General features: G+C 37.9%; 1 protein-coding gene across 2 annotated transcripts; it reads left to right on the top strand.

The window, feature by feature from the left end:
• Positions 1 to 1,223: 1,223 nt before the first annotated feature.
• Positions 1,224 to 21,468, top strand: LOC131433903 (very-long-chain 3-oxoacyl-CoA reductase). Of its 2 annotated transcripts, none has more exons than XM_058600518.1 (5): positions 1,224 to 1,458; positions 2,568 to 2,728; positions 14,528 to 14,574; positions 20,061 to 20,136; positions 20,204 to 21,468. In XM_058600518.1, exons 2-5 carry the CDS (start codon positions 2,575 to 2,577, stop codon positions 20,884 to 20,886), a joined length of 960 nt encoding a protein of 319 aa, XP_058456501.1. In that variant the 5' UTR covers positions 1,224 to 1,458; positions 2,568 to 2,574; the 3' UTR covers positions 20,887 to 21,468. The 2 variants fall into 2 exon arrangements, with proteins under 2 accessions (XP_058456501.1, XP_058456495.1); XM_058600512.1 differs by having other exon boundaries at positions 2,549 to 2,728.
• The last annotated feature ends 239 nt before the right edge of the window (positions 21,469 to 21,707 follow it).

Raw genomic sequence — 21,707 nt, 5'->3', positions numbered from 1 at the left:
GAAATGGTTCACAGCCCAAGTCCGATAGCACCGGAAATGTTGACCAAAAAAAATTTCGGAATACGGGTCTCTAGATGAATATTATTTAGACCGAAACTCTAGCTCATAGAAAGTAATCAGTTTAATCAATCTTCAAGTTAATTTGAGCTATTCATTTTTGTATTCCCCTGTAATCCAAAAATGAAATCAAAACACACCTCCGAGAAACGATTTCAATACTGCACACCAACAAAACAACTAAACCCATGTCATGATTACTGAAAGTAGGGAACATATTACAAGGTAATGAAACTTTGAGGTGGCGCTCTCTCGAAAATTGGATTAGACAGCAGCATAAATCAAATAAACATAGATTTCCGACTGTACGGTGACACTAACAGCACCTCTAGTGAGAAACGGGTGTACTTTTTTCCATTAGCTACTGTGGTTTTGTTAAATGCGCAGGCAACTTTATGCATGTATTTTAGGAGCATTTACGCACCCATTCTCCACCAGACGGTGCTTTTGCTGTCACGGGTATCTCAACTACATTAGTATTGCACTGGGAAATCTATGTTTATTTAATTTATGACAGCAGTCATCACTGTATTCAATAAATGAGTTTTTGTCTGTCTAATTACTGATCACTGTCCAATTAAATGTAACTAATTACTGAACAAAAAATGGACGCAATGTAACGAAATTTATTTGCTTTAATTACTGAAAATAGAAACAATGATAAATCGTGTTTTTTCAACGTTTTTATTTTCCGTGGTTTATTGCGAAAATAATGCAGATTCAATTAATATTAGCCATTAAGAAAAGTTTTACGATTTATTCATAAGTATGCAACAAACTGTTTCCATTGTTCCAACGAACATCAACTAGTACAAGCAAAGTAAAAAGCGATTTACGGACAACCAAAGAGAAGTCTGATTTTGCTCTACGTCATTTATGATAACGGGGACGGTCCCTTCACTGTCACTTGCAAACATCACACCGTTATGCCCCGTTTACACTTCTGCTGGTTGCCAGCATGCTGGTGTCAGTGTACTGCCCTCTTAGGAAAAAAACGTTCAACGGTGGTCCTTCGTTGGTCTAATACTTTGGATCATTGGACCACAGTTGAACGTTTTTTCCTAAAAGGGCAGTACACTGACACCAGCATGCTGGCAGCCAGCAGAAGTGTAAACGGGGCATTACCGACCGAATCCGACTCACATATCAAAGCCGTTAGTAACTCATTTCGTCCGTATAGGTGCCCGTGTCTGTTTCACTGCGCGAATGTCAACGTGCCTACCATTCACAACACATAGCCTACTTCACTGCGGTAGCATACCAATGAAAGAAAGTGACATAACCCCGAAAAGTACCGCTCTGATGTGAGGAAAGGCAGTCGGTTCGTTCGTTTCTTCCGTTTCGCGTATCTGTTTCGGAACTATCATCTCATCTCGTACATCTCTTCGTCCACGAGCAAAGGTGAGCCGATCATTTTCGCTTTCCATGTATACATTTTAGTGTGAAGAAAAGTGGAATAACAGTTTTGTAGGAAAAGACATTAAATTTTTACTCCGCCGGGCAAGTTCCAGCGATGCCAGATAGTAGTAGTGTCATTTCCGTAGATTTGAATTTTTCTCGGAAACGCTCACGGTGAAAAGCTTTTCTTTTTTTTTTGCTCGCCAGGAAAAAATTGTTTCCGTAGTTTTCCGTTGATAAATTTTATTTTCCGTAGAAAAAATCCAATTTTCGTAGATTTTGTCTACGGATCCGTAGATCCGTAGAAAATGTTCGAATCCGTAGATCTACGGAGATTTCCGTAGATCTGACATCGCTGGCAAGTTCATCGTTTTTACCGTATGAGTATCATGTTGGAGTGTGTTGGTGCCTGCCCGCCGTCATCAATTTCTCCTGAGCAGCGCTTAACACACGCACAGCTGGACTGCATTTTGATTGATTTTTTTTCTCATCCGCTACCAAGCAGTTTTGTTTTTCATTCGTTCGCAATAGCTCGGTTGCTTAACAAATGATTAAGCCGTGTTCAGTTTCTAGTTGACCGTTTGCTTCTCCAGACATTCGATCAGGTTCGGTTTTGACCGCAAATAATAAACGCGCACACGTAAACAAATTACCAGTCAGGTTTACTGCTAGCCCGGTTTCGAGAAGAAAGTATTCAGTAGTGGTTGAAGTGCGAGGTTTTTGTTCCTCATAGTTTCCGCACACGCCCGACCTCGACGTGGTTGACGCCAATCGTCTGTTCTATTCCAACCCCTACGACAACAACAACGGGCACGCAGCGCCAATCATCATCATCATCATCATCATCGTATTCCAGTCGATAATTCTGTTCAGTTCGTAATCATAGCCTGCTGCTATCGGATCGCGGATTGTGCGCGAAACAGGCTTCCTTCAAGCGCGCGCGTGATCGATCTGGTGCAATACGACAATAGGCATTGTATTTCGTGAAAAGCTCACCCTAGCAATAAAGTGTTTGTGATTTGTGTAAAGAGAGCAAGAGAATAAAAACCTGCTAGAATACAAATTATCAATCACCCGTGGAAATAATTTTCAGCAAAAATTCTACCCATCAGGAGGAAAATGGTTAACGCCTACGATATCTTCGGAGGCGTGTGCGTCTTCATCGTGTCGGTTCAACTGCTGCGGAAGGTGTTCCCATGGATATACGAGAACCTGCTCGGGCCTAAACTGATCGGCACCGGGATTAAGCTGAAGGAGATGGGACAGTGGGCATGTGAGTAGACAGTTGTTAACGCTGTAATCGATGCATTTTTCAGTTTTGAAATTAAAATCTCAACGGTATAGATAGTCTCAGAAAAAATGTTACTTTTAAACAGGTAGGGTACTGTACAAGCTGATTACTCGAATTCCAATCAACGAACTGTGAGAAAAAAGTATGGGTGTGTAATGTCCGAGACATAACTGGATGTCGTGAATACGAATAAAACTGACACTCTTTATGTATACTTCCGAATATCAATTAGTTGATCGATTGTTTGAATTATGCAAGCTTCCCCTTTTTCACTTCTAGAATTTGAAACGATACATCTAAACTAAAGTATACATTAATTACATTGAACATTCTGACATACAATTGAATATTACGAAATAACCAGTATAGTTATTTATGATAAAATAATGGTGGTTTTGAAAAGAAACCTTTAATGAAGGCGTTCGTGATGAGTTGAGTTCGAATCTATTTTGAGTCGGTGCTATGCATTTTATATAGCAAATCAGCAGAAAAATGGGCCGTATACAGTATAGTGAAAGAAAATTTCGCATAATTCTTTGGGTATACAATTATGGTTTCAAATAGTAACATGCAAAATTTTGATGTCGATTATGTCGTTTTGAATTTGAATATTACAATGAAAGAAACTATCAAAGTGCAGTACCGGATTGATTTCTGGCATTCAGAAGGGCCAAATTATGTAATCCTCTAAGATCTAAAACACTGTTTGGATATAAACGATATTAAACATTGTTGCGAATTTTGCACTGCAAGAGGTGAACGATTTTCAATCAAAGTTTACCTTTTATACTCGCTCAGTAGATAATCCGAACTGATATGTGCTTGATTATCTCAAAATCGTCGTCCGGTTGCGAAAAAGGCAAGCAAGCGTGATGAATTTTCCTCATTATTTCCAAAAGTTTTAGAAAACGTTGCTTTTAATCACAAATTCCTGATCATATTTCCGATAGCTTGTAAAAAAATTATGTTGTTGGATTATACATCAAGAGATATTCGCGATAAAGTTCTGCCCATTTTTGTACAGGGTAAATTTTGAAAAGGCGCCCCATAGTAAAGTAAGTCGTAGAAAGAAACCCTCTTAGAAAAAACGACAACACGGGACATTCGTTTGCCGATTTTGAAACAGACCGTTGAACCGAATGCCATTTTTTTCGTTCAACAAACCCGGCAGACAGAGGTCCATTGTTGAGCCATTTTTAATATAAGGTGTTAGAGCCCCATTGAACTAGTTTTACTGGAGAATTTCTGAAGTTTTTTCCACTTATTTTTTTAAACTTACACTACATACCTGCACAATACTTCTACTTCACGTAGAATAACAATAAAATATCTTTGTATATGAAGATAACACCTAATTTTCACACTATTTTTACAAGAGAAAAAACAACAACAAACCGTTCCAGCAAACTGAACGAATATTTCGTGCAATATTTCGTTCAACAAGCGCTCAATGACCAACAAAATAGAACGGCCTGCTGAGAGGAAAACTACTTTTTATCTTACCCTTTGAGCCAATGCCTCGAACAGCCCTTTGAGTCAGTAGATCTTACTTTTACGAATGGTTTTCAAATGGTAGATGAATGGTAAAGTTGAAATAAATGGAAGAACCGTAACCCTATATAAGCAACATTTATGACGTAGGACTACATTTTTGCGCTCTATTCAGGGGTGCAAATTTAAAATACAGAAAACGAAACCTTACGAACAGGTTTTGAACGTCTTTAGTTCGACCAATTTTAAACAGATTTTCGATCATTTTTTGGGGGTTTAGTACCTCGAGGGTATCATTGAACATGAACTGCTAATGCACTGATGAGTCGAAGACGAAAAGTAAAACAAATGAGATTTGCAACTCTAGTAGATTAAACTACTATTTTTCACTTGGAGCTGTTAGCGGAATATATTCAAACAGCTGCACTATTTTTGTACCATTTAATTCCACTATTTCACTGTCACGTTATTACACTTTCACAAAGTCACTATACTTTAATGAAGCATAACAAACGTTACAATACAGATACGCGTATTTCGGAATGTTACTTACATCCTTCTTCAGTGTATCGGTTTTATAAGTTTGTTTGAAAGAATGCTGTAATGCTGCTCCTTTTATATGAAATGTCTTATTGTCAACGGGTAAAAACGGCAAGAAACAGGTAGTAACAGACGGGTAGAACGGTAGTTTGATTGTCAGCGGAGGGCAACAAACTGAAGAAGTGGGATAATAAGAGATTAAGTATTACCTAAATCTATTTGTATCTTATGTGTCGGTAATAGCTTGAATAGCCAGGAGGGCTTATTTCCTTGGTCACGATTCAATAAAGAAATGGAGTTATTTTTGAAGATTTCTAAACTTTCAGCTGTGTCTAATTTCCATGGGTTGGAAATTTGTCTTATGATTTTTATGTCGTTGGTAGTGAGTTCATGATCTTCAGAAAAGGCATGTTCAGCTACTTTTGACTTGAAATGATGTGGTAGTCCTTTCTCTAATTCTTTAGATGCTTTCGCTATTTCAGCGACGTGCTCTTTGAAACGGATGTCTAGAGTTCTCTTTGTTTGTCCAATATATATTTTATCCAATATATATATATATATCCGGAGCGTTCAATTCAAACAATCCTCGACAAAAAATTAAGATTGTTGAAAAAACAATCACTTACAACTCTGTCTCCCCCATCCGTAAATTTAAAAAGAATATCGGTAGACTTCAATCCAAACATTGCACATCCTTTGAAATCAAAACTAAATAAATTTGGTTTGGATTTAGTTTTCAGCAGCATGAACTGTCAATTGAAAAATTTACTAGGTTCTACAAAAGATCCTACTGATAATTTGAAAAAATCGGGGGTATACAAAATCTCGTGTTCTCATTGTGATAAAATATATATTGGACAAACAAAGAGAACTCTAGACATCCGTTTCAAAGAGCACGTCGCTGAAATAGCGAAAGCATCTAAAGAATTAGAGAAAGGACTACCACATCATTTCAAGTCAAAAGTAGCTGAACATGCCTTTTCTGAAGATCATGAACTCACTACCAACGACATAAAAATCATAAGACAAATTTCCAACCCATGGAAATTAGACACAGCTGAAAGTTTAGAAATCTTCAAAAATAACTCCATTTCTTTATTGAATCGTGACCAAGGAAATAAGCCCTCCTGGCTATTCAAGCTATTACCGACACATAAGATACAAATAGATTTAGGTAATACTTAATCTCTTATTATCCCACTTCTTCAGTTTGTTGCCCTCCGCTGACAATCAAACTACCGTTCTACCCGTCTGTTACTACCTGTTTCTTGCCGTTTTTACCCGTTGACAATAAGACATTTCATATAAAAGGAGCAGCATTACAGCATTCTTTCAAACAAACTTATAAAACCGATACACTGAAGAAGGATGTAAGTAACATTCCGAAATACGCGTATCTGTATTGTAACGTTTGTTATGCTTCATTAAAGTATAGTGACTTTGTGAAAGTGTAATAACGTGACAGTGAAATAGTGGAATTAAATGGTACAAAAATAGTGCAGCTGTTTGAGATTAAACTATATTTTAGATCAGTTTTTGCAATGACTGAGTGGAAACATATATTGGAGAAGCCAAATGAATGAGAAACTCAAAGAAAAGATTATTTTTATTGAAAAAGATACGCTCAGAGACAGGACTCGAACCTGCGTTCTTCTGCATTTCGTGTCTATCACAAGGCTTAGGGTGGCGAAATGGTTGCGACCTGAGAATGTCTGTTTTTGCTGCTGCTGCTGCTGCTCATACGAGAATATCAAGCAAGTGTGAGATTTGAGAATTTAAGAAAACAAAAAGTCGTTTATGGTTATCTTACACTGTTGAAAATTTAATCATATATTGCTGACCATATTTTTGATGACATGGAGAAAGAATTATGTTGATGCGTTAAGACAACAAGAGATGTTAACGATTAAGTTCTACCCATTCTTCCACAGGGCGAATTTTGAAAAGGCACCTTATAGTAAAGTAAGACGTATTCACGCCAAGAAATATTTTTGATTGTTTTTGTGTAACTTTATATTAAATCAGTTTCGTGTGAAAAAACTACAAGAGCATGCGAAAAGACAGGTGTGCTGGGAATGCTCTGTGTCATTTATGTTTCCCATGAATATGAATCAACACATTCAAAGAAGCAAAGCAAAGTTTCTGCAAGTTTTGTTTTGTGTAATTTGCCCTTTCTGTTTCAACAGACTTCGCAGCCGATTCGTAGCAAACAGAATCATTGGATGTCTACTACTACGATTCTACTGACACTAAGAATCCTTCCAGGTCGGAGATCGAACATACGACAACTGACTTGTAAGACCATCGCCCTACGCATAGAACCACAAACCCGGGTTCAAAGAAGCAGTCTCAATCAAAACAGTGCGAGCCGTACATGTACACTGTGTACGATTGTTCCGAAGCTCAGAGTTCCAGAAAATCCCTTTACAACTGTACAATTAACCCATTCTTTCGCTCGAGAACCATTCTACAGTATTCACCACGAGAATACACAAGCCTAATAAACTAAAAAAACATCACTTCAAAAAGTATTTTTGAAACAGCTATTGTTTAACGTCTGCCTAGTGATTTATACTGAAACGTTAGGTGGCGTTAGCAGTTCAACATAAACTGCTGATGCACCGATGAGTCGAAAACGAAACGTCAAAATAAGAAAATGTGCATTCAGCCTAATCATCGATGTTTTGCTGATGATCTTTAGGTAATTTTAAAACCAAAATTTAAATTGTTCTGTGCCAAACTATTCTCACGAAGCCACTCAATCTATTTTGCATAAAACTTAAACTTTAACTGCCTACGGATTCAGAACAATATGGTTGGATTTTGTCGAAGATTCCTGAAATTCAGCCAAACCAGTTCTCCACTGATTCACCTAATCACCTTTCGCACAGGAAGACAGCATAACCGATCTTAAACCGATCGCTTTCCTACGGAACCGGATTGAGAACGACAGGCAAAATTTTCGCAACAACATTCGAGTTTTTTTTTCTTTTCTCTAAACCCAATGCAGGTTTGACGAAGCAGTGGGACTACTTCGCTATGACATAATAGGCTACGTAGTCACAAAATTTGGTCAAACCAACTGGAAAAGGGGCGCGGCGGTGGGCACCGTTTTTCTTCCAAAAGCATTTCTCGCTTTCCTTCACGCATCGTAGGTAAGAGCGGTTTTACCGTGTGTTGATTTTCGACTAACACTACCCCAAACTAGCGGTACGGGAGTGGGAGTCTCTGATCACATTTTCGACCGGTGGAAGTCTCCTTCAGCATGACGCCGAATCTACCCTGTAGTGAAAACTGGTTTACCGTCCGGTGAGACAGCTTTACATAAACACAATTTTTGTTTTATGTTTCGGTGTTTTTTTCCAACGTGCCAATATTTCATTGGATCTCCTAAAAGATTATGCTATTTACTTTTTGGTGAGCGATTTTTTTCTTACGCTAAAACTACGTATGCAAGTTGTTCAACCTCGTTAAAAAATGGCTACTGGAGCACTTATTGTAGTTCACTTTCATCTCTTTCATGAAATCGTAACTCCGGGACCGGAACACCGATCTTGATAAAATTCACTAAACCAATAGAACCTCTCAATTCAACATAAGACTCTAAGAAATCTTAGCTAGTAAAAATTTTGATTCCAAAAAGTGAACCAACCCACGAAATTATCATTCCAACTCATTACGAATTAAGTATCATAATAAATAACAATATCAATCGTTCGAACTGTTCCAGTGAAATCAAACTGCCTGTGAAGTAGTGCGCGGGAAACGAAAAACACACGAAACCGTCTGTCAGCCGACTGTGGAAGCCACCAGTTTTGACCTCAGTCGAATAAATTTAAATAATTTATAATACAAGTTTCGGGAATACTTAAATAGAACCGTACAGTTCCAGTTTCAAGCTAAAGACGACTCTACTCGGTGGTGGAGTCGGGCCAGAAACTCTGGAGGGGGGGAGACAGAGAACAGACTGCAGTGTTTCAAAACTATCAGTGAATAGGTGAAACTGCAAACCGTTAGAATAAAAGTGATGCGCTTTACGAAACACTTTCCCGGACGAACGAGAAAATTCTACCGCAGCGCTAAAATTTCTCATATGATAATGATGGGTACTTTAGCTTTCGATGAATAATTTAGCAAAAAGAGTGTGATCTGTCAGGCCATTAGCTGACTCGTCAGCATGACACTACTGTAGCTTTCGAGCATGACTTTCGTTTCATTATGCTATGTTGACAATGGCCAATTTTAGATTAAAAAATTGTCTTAAAATTCATTCCATTGAACGATTTTGAGTGCTATGAAGGGAACTAAAAGGAAGCGTTCGAGAACTTGGTCATAAATAAAAAAAAAAGTCATTGACAATCTTTCATGAACTTGATCCGACCATCTGACTTGTTAGAGCAGCACTTCGAAAAATTACCTAAAAATTGTATCGATTAATTAATCGAATCGAAAGAATACGATTTTTAACACGCTATCCTAACTTCACCAGACGATGGACAATACTTAAAACAACGGTACTGGAGTGATACTCCAGATAAAACGCTACGAATTAATTCAAACACCTGATAAGATGCAATTATTCTACTAATCGTACCAATGAATTTTACAATTCACCAGACAAAGGTTGACAGACTTTCCAGCGCATTTCGATTATCGACGAAAAAAAGTTGATCTGGGCAGCCGGCTGCCGAAATAAATGGTTGGTTTTTCTTCTATTGGTTTGGAGTTTGACGCGTAACCCAAAATCTACTATCAGTTTTCTGGAGCAAGACGATCAATCATAGCTTGCGTTTTTCTCTTAGTTATTCAACATACCGCAAAGGCATTCAGGCAGATTCATCTACAATATCAACATTGCAGTTTTAAAGAAAAAAGAATTTTTCCAAATAGGATTCTATTCCTATACTTTATGTTTCGTCTTCGACTCGTCAGTACATAACAGTTTATGTTGAACTGTTATGTAACCTAGCAGCTCAACATAAACCGCTAGGCAGACATAAAGTTTCTGCTACTTACAGAACACTTTTTTTATTTGCACCGAAGTGCAACGTCTTTACTGTCGTGCCGAACGTAAACGAGTTTCGACTTAAGCTGGCCGATTCAGGTGATGGTCATTTAGGGGTTATCCTATTTTGTGCATTGGGCACATAACCGATTTCTATACTTTATGTTTCGTCTTCGACTCGTCAGTACATAACAGTTTATGTTGAACTGTTATGTAACCTAGCAGCTCAACATAAACCGCTAGGCAGACATAAAGTTTCTGCTACTTACAGAACACTTTTTTTATTTGCACCGAAGTGCAACGTCTTTACTGTCGTGCCGAACGTAAACGAGTTTCGACTTAAGCTGGCCGACAGTAAAGACGTTGCACTTCGGTGCAAATAAAAAAAGTGTTCTGTAAGTAGCAGAAACTTTATGTCTGCCTAGCGGTTTATGTTGAGCTGCTAGGTTACATAACAGTTCAACATAAACTGTTATGTACTGACGAGTCGAAGACGAAACATAAAGTATAGAAATCGGTTATGTGCCCAATGCACAAAATAGGATAACCCCTAAATGACCATCACCTGAATCGGCCAGCTTAAGCATCACCTGAATCGGCCAGCTTAAGTCGAAACTCGTTTACGTTCGGCACGACAGTAAAGACGTTGCACTTCGGTGCAAATAAAAAAAGTGTTCTGTAAGTAGCAGAAACTTTATGTCTGCCTAGCGGTTTATGTTGAGCTGCTAGGTTACATAACAGTTCAACATAAACTGTTATGTACTGACGAGTCGAAGACGAAACATAAAGTATAGAAATCGGTTATGTGCCCAATGCACAAAATAGGATAACCCCTAAATGAGGATTCTATTTTTCGAAGCTCAAAAATATAGATAAAGGAATTCTGTAGAGAAGTTATGAATAAATATTCTTTATTGTATGCAGAATAAAAGATTGTTCAGTAAAAGAGAACAACCAAATTTGAAACATTGAGAAGAAGAATCTCATGCAGTAGGGACCTTTTACGACAATGAAAACTGGAACCCAGTGGATGTATCCTTGGCAATTTTTTTTCTGTTTTGCCGTCGGATTCCACACGGACTCTAGACTGGTCCTGTCCGGAGAACGATACTAAGGAGTATCAATCTTCTTGTGGAACCCAGCTCTTTAAACTGAAAAACTTGGAAACGTAAAAAAAAGTTAGAACTCTGATGGGAGCGCATTACCATCAGATAGATAAACTAGACAAAGCACTCAAAAGGAAGCACCAAGACTGGTTGATCACCAAAGGTGTCTATGACTTGTCATTTATTAATAACAGCTTATCATCAAAAAATTATGTGAGATTAATATTACATTGCGTTTTTGACATGAATACGTTTTGCTTTACTATAGGGCGCCTTTATCAAATTTACCCTGTCGGTGAGTGATAAGTTTTTGATCTTGTATATATCTTGTTTTATGATTTCTTCTCCACGTCATTAGAGATATGATCATCAATTTGTGATAGAATTTTTAGTAGTATGAGATAACCTCAAATAACTGGAAATTCAAGTTTTCTAAAATGTTTGATACGTAAAGCGTGATGCTTCCTTCATTTCAACCTGCGTGGTTGATTTGTTCAGTTATGACCAGAATCCAGGTCCAGATCTGCAGCTAGGATCGAGTTTCAGAATTCGGTAACTGAAACCAAATTTCAGAACTTGATTTTGAGCCTGTTATATTTTTTCCTAATCTTACAAAAAATGTACCTGTTGGTTATTACAAGTACAAACGTTTGTCTATAAAACAATCTAGTACTGCGAATAAGAAGAGGGGCTGGGGTCCACTAGGAGATTGATAGTACCTATTAGCTCTCTCCGGACTGTATCAGCCTAGATGCCGTGTGGAATCCGGCAGAAAAAAATGAACCAAGAATAGATCCACTGGGTTCCTGCTTCCATGTCGTAAAAGGCGACAATGGCAGGAGTTTCTTTTTCCTTTCAGTTATCAGATATTTTCAATGTTTTACTTCTGATTACTCTATTTTACTAAATCATCTCTTTATTCAATCTATCAATTTCCGTCTAGCTTCGGAGAAATGTTTCATTAGGAATGATTTCTTCTTCCATGTTATTGATTGTCTTTCAGGATTATAAAATGAATGATAAAAATAAACCATTGCGCAAATCCGTTTATATTACAAAGTTAATAACAGAGATAACATATATCGGTATATTGAATACATAGTAAAAAACACTTGATATTAATATTTCAAACAGTAAATTAATATTTTTCTCGGTAGCCGGCTGCCCAGATCAACTAATATAACCAATTAATAATTTCAATAAATAATTAAAATAATAAAGCGGAAATAATAAAGAATCAAGACGCGCGTGAAAACTGTTGACATTTGTTTGGTGATTTAAAATGATTTTATAATAACTGTTTAGAATATTTCAATGCAATGAATCAACTTTTTTGTCTAAATCCTATTCGCTCGTTTATTTTGTATCACGTAGTTTCATTTATAAAAACGTGCTTAATCCACCTAGCAGTGAGATGATACCTTTTTTTTATCAATCCGCATGTGTTTTTTTGCATGACTAAAAAAACGCGAAAGGTAGATGCATAAACGAGTGACTGCATACTCGACAGCCGGCTGTCCGGAGTTTTGTCAATTTCGGAGATTGACTGTTTCGTGCATTATATTGCCAGCACAAAGTAACACATAAAACCATAATACTTAAAAACATTCTTGGTAGCCGGCTGCCCAGAGCAATAAACACATGATAACATTATTAAAACATTTACTAACAAAGTATCCTCTCCTGTGATGCATGTGGGAATGCAGAGGATTCCTCGGTTCTTAGTAGCAACATGCATCGAACTAACAATCCTTTCCCTCCCAAGTAGATCTGCATTCGGACGTGGCCGGCGTCAGTATTGATCAGCATGCATGGTTCAATACAGTTTGCACAGTGTGAAACAATGTGTTATTCCCAAACATGTTACTTCAAAAAATCATTTTGCAATCTCAATTGGTCCAGATCAATAACGGAGTAGCAACACACGGGCGGTCTCTAATGCTAATGCTAAAATAAAATTGAAATTAGACGATATTCAAATAACAGTATTATTTTGTCAAATTTTTGTATTTCGAGAACGGTAGCATACAGCAAAATTTTGAATAACATCGTTAGAAATGGAAATTATTGTTTTTTCATAAAATTCTGTTGAAAAATAAATAAAAAATTTTTTTCATGATATACAACATATAAAAATAATCGAAAACAAATTTTTTGAGATATTTGAATTTTGAGTGTTTTATTTCAAATAAAAATGAAACAAAACATTTTTTTCATTGTACTCAATTTGTTTGCAGTCCTTATAATTACCTAAAACATTGCAGAAGACTATAAATCGATCGTACGCAACGTTTCTGAGACTTATATTATTGAAAATTTTCAAGGAATTTTCGCTTAGTTTCTTCTCAAAAGTAAGGCTAGAGTAAGAATGACAAACTTGTGATGCAAATTGTCTCTTTCGAGCATAAAGAATTCATATGCAAAATTTGAGCCAAATAAAAAAACAAGGAAAAATCCACCTTCGATTTCGTATGGAATTGTTAATTAGTAATATATTGACTGGTGGTCGGGCAAAGTACTTTTCTAACGAAAAAATCTTTTAGTTCGACGAGAGCCTCGGTTCTGGGTCGCTGGCATTGAATAGGGTACCCTAGCACAGTTTATAGGAAAAACAAATTACAATTTTGTCGTGTCATTTTTATCAAACTGTTATGCAATCTAGTAAACAAAAATTTCACAAACTACTCGGCAAAAATTGAAAAACAAAGCCCCCATCAAATTGTCCGCTTCGAAGGCCTTTAGTCAAACGGTTCCGAATGTGGAAATACAACAGTCGGAAATGAACGTTTTAGTTTCCTCCCTTGAAAACCACTTGACACCTGTGATTAGTTTTTATCCAACCGGATTAAAATTAATAACTGAATGACGATACTTGATGTGTGCGATAATTGGTACTAATTTACTTACAACTTACAACTACTATCGGACGACCTGTGCACCGGCTAGAGAAGTCAAGTGGCGCGCAAAAGTGGCACGCCTGCTCCGATTATCGCTTCCGTAAGTGCATCTGTATGTATATATGTGTGTTTGTCTCGATCTGGGTTGTTATGAATTCAACGGGAAAAATTTCACGATCAAAATCAATGTGATCTGCGAGATTCCAATTCGAATGGACGCGGGTAGTTCGCTTAGGCAGGGTCTAGTTCAAGAGCATCCCGGGGGTAATATCTTTACTCAGCTCAAAATACACTAACAGAAGGAAACGCCCCATCAGGGCAAAGGTGCCTCTCGCCAGTTGGTTATCAATCCGACAGTAAACGGTTATTGCGCTAATGTGCATCGTGATCGATGAAAAAAGTTGCCATTGTGGCGCAAATTAAATCCGGTAATTTTACGAGCCACCTTGTGTGCTTTGTAGTTTTAAGAAATTATGAACGTTACACCGTGTGCAAGTTACATCTACTTGGAGCATTAGAATGAACAGGAAGCACACCACTCAGATGCAAATGAACCCTCACTACCAACGAGTGGTTTACTTTGCGTAGCTTACAGCTCAAGGCACTTCCCTTGCGCGTAACCGCGTAATAAATTAACAATTTGATCGATAATGCGCTTCTGATGTCCCATCGCAGCAAGCGTGACATTCGTCACTTTTTTTTTGTACTAACGATTCTTTTTTTCCTGTCCGTGTATTTGCAGTGGTCACCGGGGCAACGGATGGAATCGGCAAGGCGTACGCTAAAGCGGTAAGTATTCGGTGCCGAGGTGCGAACATTTTTTTCCTTCCAGCGCCCGTTTTGAACTTTCATCATTCGTTTGTCGTTTATTGGTGTTTGCTCACTTTTTCCCTTCCGCACATATTTACTCACAGTTTCAGTGGATTCGACTTGTCGAATGCTGTTTCTGATGGATTAGTGCATACTCTGCTTGGATGCTTGACAGAAAGCTTTTAATTTACGTATTTGCCTGCACGTTTCGGTTGGTTTAGTACTCTACCACTACTACTACTACTACTACTACTGCTGGAACAAACAGAGTGTATTGTACGTCAGTAAACTGCAACCGAGGTTTGGTCGTAAGTCGTGCGTGCGCTGCGCACCCGTACTTTCGTAATCGTGAAGTTCAATGTCGGCAATGAGGCCGTTAACGGCAATCATTTTGCTAACTCATCACAGTAGTCGGGTAGAATTGAACGTCAATTGGACTCGTGCCTGCAGTCCTCCCTAAACTTTTTCAGGATGACGTACATCCACTCACTGTCATTTCTCATATTCGGTGGGCAAATTATTCATTTCACGGATATCAGACAAAACCATTTATGTGATTCCAAAGTCGAGTTCATTGGATTCCCTAAGTAAAAATTATTCCCAAGTGAGTGCCGGAATGGGACTAAGTGCAACTTCAGATCTGTTTATCAGTGATGAATTTGTTAAGATTTATTCCTCGACTGTCCTATTTTTTTTCTCATCAATTTTGCTGAGTCCATCATTATCGATCAAAGTTTTGTGCTTTTTGTTTTGTATTTCCCTGAATGATTATTCAGCTATCGTTTGTTTGTGTAATGAACATGACTTAGCCATTTCGTGATTTTGCTGTGACAGTCCATTCCAATGAAGAGAGTTTTAAAATGCTCAGGTAGAATAATACATTAGATTATCATTGCCAAGGCAACGATAAAGAAATGGAAATGTGTGTTTGTTAGACAGTCTTGTTTTGGAACACCGTGGTCTGTTGGTATAATTTTCTGTTCAAGGAGAATTTGTTATAACTACCAGAGACCCCGGGCAACCGTGTATTAAAAGAAATATGAAACCGACGACGCTTCTGACAGCTACAATAAAAACAGTAACAGCGACGATGAATCAATGGATGGAAATGCGATCAGCAAACCAACAGCCCCTCAACCCTGACTGGATAGTAATGAGAGCATCTGTAGTAACGAGATCCTAGGGCAAAAAAATGATTTCAATTACGATGGAGTCTTATTTAATGCGAAGTTGGATCTGACTTGAGACGTGAATTCTAAACCGGTATTCTGGAGCTGAATTCTAGACTTTTACCTCTAGATATTGACTCTGGACTCTGGATTGGGAATCCGAACTCGAATTCTGAAACTGGACCTGGATTCTACACCTAGATTTTGGAACTTAAATTCGGCATTTGAAATCTGGACCTGAATTCTAAACCTAGATTTTTGTCCTGGAACTGATTTTGAACTGCATTCGGGACCAGGACCTTCTATACTTGAGTTTTTGGTCTGGATTCTGGTCCCGATTTTCGGTCCTGTAACTGGATTTAGATCTGAATTCTGAATCTGAACTTTGAACCTGGATTCTGAATCATAATTCTGAGCCAGGATTCTAGACTTGAATTTGTACCTGGATTATATACTTGAACTTTTTATCTAGATTGTGAACCTGGATTCTAAACCTGCATTCGGGACCAGGATCTTCTATACTTGAATTTTTGATGTGGAACACATCTTTATTTTCTATATACGGGTGCAAATCAAAAACTCAAGTAAAAATACACGTAGAAATGTGGTCAGGTTCTAAACACTTACTTGCTCAGTCTATTTTGTATCAATTATTAATATTATATCATTATTTGATTGGAAATATTTCTATGTTTCGATTTGAATGTATCGAGCCACGTATTTTCAATTATATATGATTGAAATTGCTAAAAATCTTTGGCATACCGAATTTCCCTACCATAGACGACGGTTTAGAAGAAGTAAGCGATGTATTAAAGAGAGAGCATCGCTCTGATTGGTCAATCGATGCAAAAGCGAAGCTGTTGGAAGCATGCGAATCTATAAATAGAAGCGAAATTATAGCTAACGTTCCAGTCCTACGCGTAACATGTTAGAGGTAGGTTGTTGCTAGACAGTAAGACAAAAAGTGGCATAAAACGACTTGAAGCTTTAATTGGTATGCTCTGATCTTGTGCCATGCAAGCCCGGATGAAATTCCATGTCGTTTCGCCTGAGAAATTGACAATACCCCAGGGTAAATTTTGAGTGCTTAAGATTAATTTCTAGTTTATATAAGATGAACTCGATTGATGATGAGAAAAAGTTTATCGCTTCAACTGAAATCGCAAGATGGAAGAGAAACTTAACGCTATAAGAATAACTGCTTGCGTACAAAACTTGAACACAAGCTTGGCGAAGAGAAGCTTTAATTTCGAAATCCGTATTGCAAGTATGTACAAAGATATAATTGCATACATTTGGGATATTTGTGTAATTTCGTCGGCTATAAAACAAGTACAAATCAAGACAAACGATGTTCAGTGTTGATTCCTAATCAAGATCAATCTAAGCAAATTCTCGTGCAATTGCGGATTCAAAAGTGTGACGATTGATTGAACTGCTTGATTGTAGATCATTAGAAATTTTGGTTGCCTTGTTCCACATCAATGGCTCGAACAACCCCATGGGGCTGATCCTTGTAATTTTTTCCGTTTTTAACGATATCAAACTAACTAGAGATTATAAGAAGAGAAAGAATATGAAATGATAGAGCCATAGTACTCAAGGAAGAGCAAGGATGTGAAGAATAAAGTGCGGAAAAGTGAGAAGTGACAAGGGTCATTTATGTAAGCAGAAGGTTTCTCGTATCTAAACTTTTACTTTCTACCAGAGGAGTCGAACTTAGGCATCTTAGCGATACGAGTCATCCGAGTCTCTGATATGTCAGAAAGTAAAGGCAAAGGTCGTTTACCATTTACTATCCGAATTCTGATTCGGAACTCGAGACTTGAATTCTGAACCTGAATGATGAACAAAGGTTTACCTTTTTGCGAAATGAAAATGAAAAACCTTTTTGGAAACTTCCTAAGGGTCTTAGAAAACCTCAGAAACCAATTCCTGTTCTCAAAGAAGGAAATCAAATACTTCTTACAAACGGCGAAAAAACTCAAAACCATGCTCAACAGCTCGAGATTGTCCATAATTTCAATTTGAACGTTGTGAAGTCTCACAGAAATTTGAACATATTCCAACTCAAGTATTGTTACAAGATGACATTACTGAGACGAATTTTGATGAAATTAAGTCAATCGTTAGGAAACCTAAAAAAATGAAGGCTCCTGGTAATGTTGGAATCTCTAATATTCTTATTAAAAATCTTTCAGAAGTTGCCTTGGGACTCTTGGGTAAAATTTTCAACAAGTGTTTGTTGTAAGAGTAACGAACATGATAAAGTGGAGTTGCTCTTCTAGACATAGAAAAAGCATTCGACAGTGTTTGGCACAAAGGTTTAATAGCAAAAGTTTCCGACCTCCAGTTTCCTATTTATTTGATTCAAATGATTAAAAATCATTTTACTGGTCGTACTCTTCACGTTAGCTATCAGAATTGTAAATTTGAATTGCTACCCGTACGAGTATGTCTTCCGCAAGGTTCGAACGTAACTCCAATCTACATTGACTAGGGCAACAGAGGTATTTTGGCCACTTCATATATTTTGGCCCACCTAACAAACTTTATGGATTTAATCGATGTTAAAGAACCCATGTTGCATCACTTTGAAGCTTATCACATTAAATTACCTATTGCGGAAGGATTTTTCAAAGGTATTACAACATTTGGTGGATATTTTTACAAAGTGGGCTAAGATAAAATTAATCCTAAAGTGGGCCTGTTACCGGAAAATAAGAAAAAGCCAGTTACATCTTCTATCTATAGATGATGTTACCGTTGAGAGACTATACATACTAGTAAGGAGAAATTGTTGTTTGTTTGTCATTAGTGCTAGTACTAGTTTTCAGAATAATTCGGTTGTCACCAAAAATAAAAAAAATGCTTTATTGGATTGCCATGATAATGAAAAGCATGTACCTACTATTTTATGAGGAATACTTCTTTTTACAGAACCGAACTCAGTATTTTTGAGAAAAAGACTACCGAATGAATTGAGATGAATACGTTGCAACTTTACAATATTTCGTCCGCATTTGTAATAGATGGACACTATTCTTCAAAACAGAGTTGCGGTTAGTCTTTGGATTCCTCTACGGAGTTCCGTAGTATTGTAAACTTGTTCGGGATAGGCGAGTCAGATTGCATATCCAGTTTCAAGAAGTATTTCCGGTTTCAAGAAGCTAGGTTTTCTACAATGCCTCGGAGCAATTGGTAGGAATATCAAGTCCATCGCTTCCATTTTTCCGCTACTTCTCTCAGAACCAGTTTTGAAAATTTTCTTCTATGTATAATTAATGTCTTTGCTTGTCATTTGATGGTTTGAATATCTATATCACGTTAGTTGTCAATGTTTCTTATGTTTATTACTTCAACACGTTGGCAATTGACGTAAAGTAAATATGCTAAAGCAATAAAATTTAATAATTCTTTCAATACGTGGTACAACAAAAATAGTCACCCGTTTCTAGTTTTTTTTACATGGCTACTTTGATGAAAAACTGATTGGGCGACAGCTTTTCAGTTGACATAGGCGAAAAATGACAGAAAATGCGAGCAGGGTTGTGCTTGACTCGCAATTATATCATGTTATTTAGGGAAAATATGTTTTAATGTGACGTTTCTGATTGTGAAATAACGCGAAAGAAAAACATATTTTTTCGCTTAAAACTTTAAATCAGAGGTAAAACTTGTTTTCACTCGTAGTGTGAATATAGTATTAACCACAGGTTGAAATCTAAGAGTAATCTGCAGTCTCCTGCAAAGAAGTTAAACAGAAGTTCTTAGCTCTGTCTTAAGAACAAATTATTAACTGGCATTTGCACATTTTTCTACCGAAATCTAGGGAAATTTGAATTTTTCAACGGAGAACTACGGGAACTAGTTTTGTCTGGTGAGCAACAAAAAAAAAAGCTGTCCACTACTACTATCTGGCATAGTTGGTTAGCTACGTTTCTTACGTCTACTCGGTCATCTACGATTCATTAGGCTGCAGTACATTATTTCAAATAACGGGATTCATTTTACCACCAAACAGAAATTATACACCTATTCCGCCTGTTTTATACTACTAGTGGTACCGGCAAAACTAACCAACCGTCCAGTCGATGGAAGTTCAACAACAGACCGCAATCCGTTGCAGTCATTATGCAACGGAGGGGTTTTGTATGTAGATTGCAGAAAAAACTCATTACCGCGATTCGTCAATTACACCGCGGCAGGTTCCGCAATGAGTATTTTCTAGTTTTTTTTCTAACACAATCTCTTTTCATTCCATATTCCTCCCCCTTGCTCCGATGGGCGCAGCTTGCTAAGAAGGGTCTCAACGTGGTACTGGTCAGTCGAACACTATCCAAGCTAGAGGATGTCGCTAAAGAAATTGGTGAGTTTCGTGTGGATTTAAAATAAAGTCCAAAATCCTAATAACACTCTTGAACTCAAACCCACAGAAACGGAAGCCAAGGTCCAAACCAAAATCATCGCGGTAGATTTCAGTGCAGGGCCGGAGATATACGATACTATCAGGGAACAAACGGACGACGTGGAGATTGGTGTTCTGGTCAACAACGTGGGAATCAGCTACTCGCATCCGGAGTATTATCTCAACCTACCGGATACCGAGAAGCTCGTCAACAGTGTCATCGCGTGTAACGTTTTTTCCGTCACGCAGATGTGTAAAATGTTCCTGCCCGGGATGGTCGAACGCCGGAAAGGTGTGGTGATCAACATATCGTCAATGTCGGCCGTCATTCCCGCACCCATGCTCTCGATATACTCGGCATCGAAAGCGTTCGTGGACAAATTCAGTGACGATCTGGCAACGGAATACGCCAAACATGGTATAGTGGTACAGTCCGTACTGCCCGGTCCGGTGGCCACCAACATGTCGAAGGTTCGTCGAGCCACTTGGATGGTGTGCTCGCCGAAGACGTTCGCCTCCAGTGCCCTTAGTACTCTGGGAATTGCCCGTCACACCACCGGATACTATCCACACTCGCTACTACAGCTCAGCGTCGATATGATTGGTTTTGTTTCGCCGACCTTGTCGCGGAACATCACCCTCAAGACAATGGAAAACATCCGTGCTCGGGCGGTGAAACGGGCTGCCAGCAAGCAGGAGCCTAGCAAATAGATAAAGCGAAAGTCGACAAACCCTTTTTTTCCCCGACCTCTTACAATTCTTTCCGATTCAACTGATTCTACTACATATCCCGGATCTGCCGGGAAGCAAGAAGCAAGTACTGAAACAAATATTTAACTGCTAAGTAAATAATCTGAGCGAGATGATGCTGATCGAATTTGGAAGTGCGTGTTTGTGATCAAAAATTCTCTTCAGATTCCTTGTTTTGTTCAATTACAGTTACCTACTGATTGCTAAGTAAAGTAATAAATAAAAAAAAGCGACAATGGCATTTGTTAAACTTAGAGAATAAAAAAATTGAAACTATTGTTACAACCTAAATAGGGAAAAATACAAATCAATTCGGAGCAATAGGATGCTCAAAGATTGAAACAAAAAACACAATACATAACATTTCGAAAGCTGCCTTATTGCTTGAAACTCGAATAGAAAAGAATGGAACAGAAAACGTGCATATTGACCATCCAAAATTATAAAAAAGGGCGATGTTTGATGAAAACGTGTAAAATTATTCCAACTCGAAATAGTATAGTAATAGGGGCAAATAAATTTAACGTTTATCTAGCTGATCAACTTGCTTGTTAACCCTAAATGTAGGCAGCGAATGGGAAACAGCTGTGAATGAATGACAGTGAATTCGAGTAAACGAAGGTTTTTATCTGTGCTGTGCGTAGCAGAAAATATGTTTCGTGCTCGATAGAAGGATTCTGCCCCGTTAGCATGGACAAACCCATCGAGTTGTTTTCGTAAAACGTGAACGTGAGACGCATGTCAAACCAACACTGAGGAAAAAGCAAGTAAGAGTTTCTTAA

This window comes from Malaya genurostris, chromosome 1, assembly GCF_030247185.1.
Source record: "Malaya genurostris strain Urasoe2022 chromosome 1, Malgen_1.1, whole genome shotgun sequence".
NCBI lineage: Eukaryota > Metazoa > Arthropoda > Insecta > Diptera > Culicidae > Malaya > Malaya genurostris.
The sequence above is the reverse complement of the archived record's forward strand: the minus strand, read 5'-3'. Positions and strand labels throughout refer to the sequence as shown.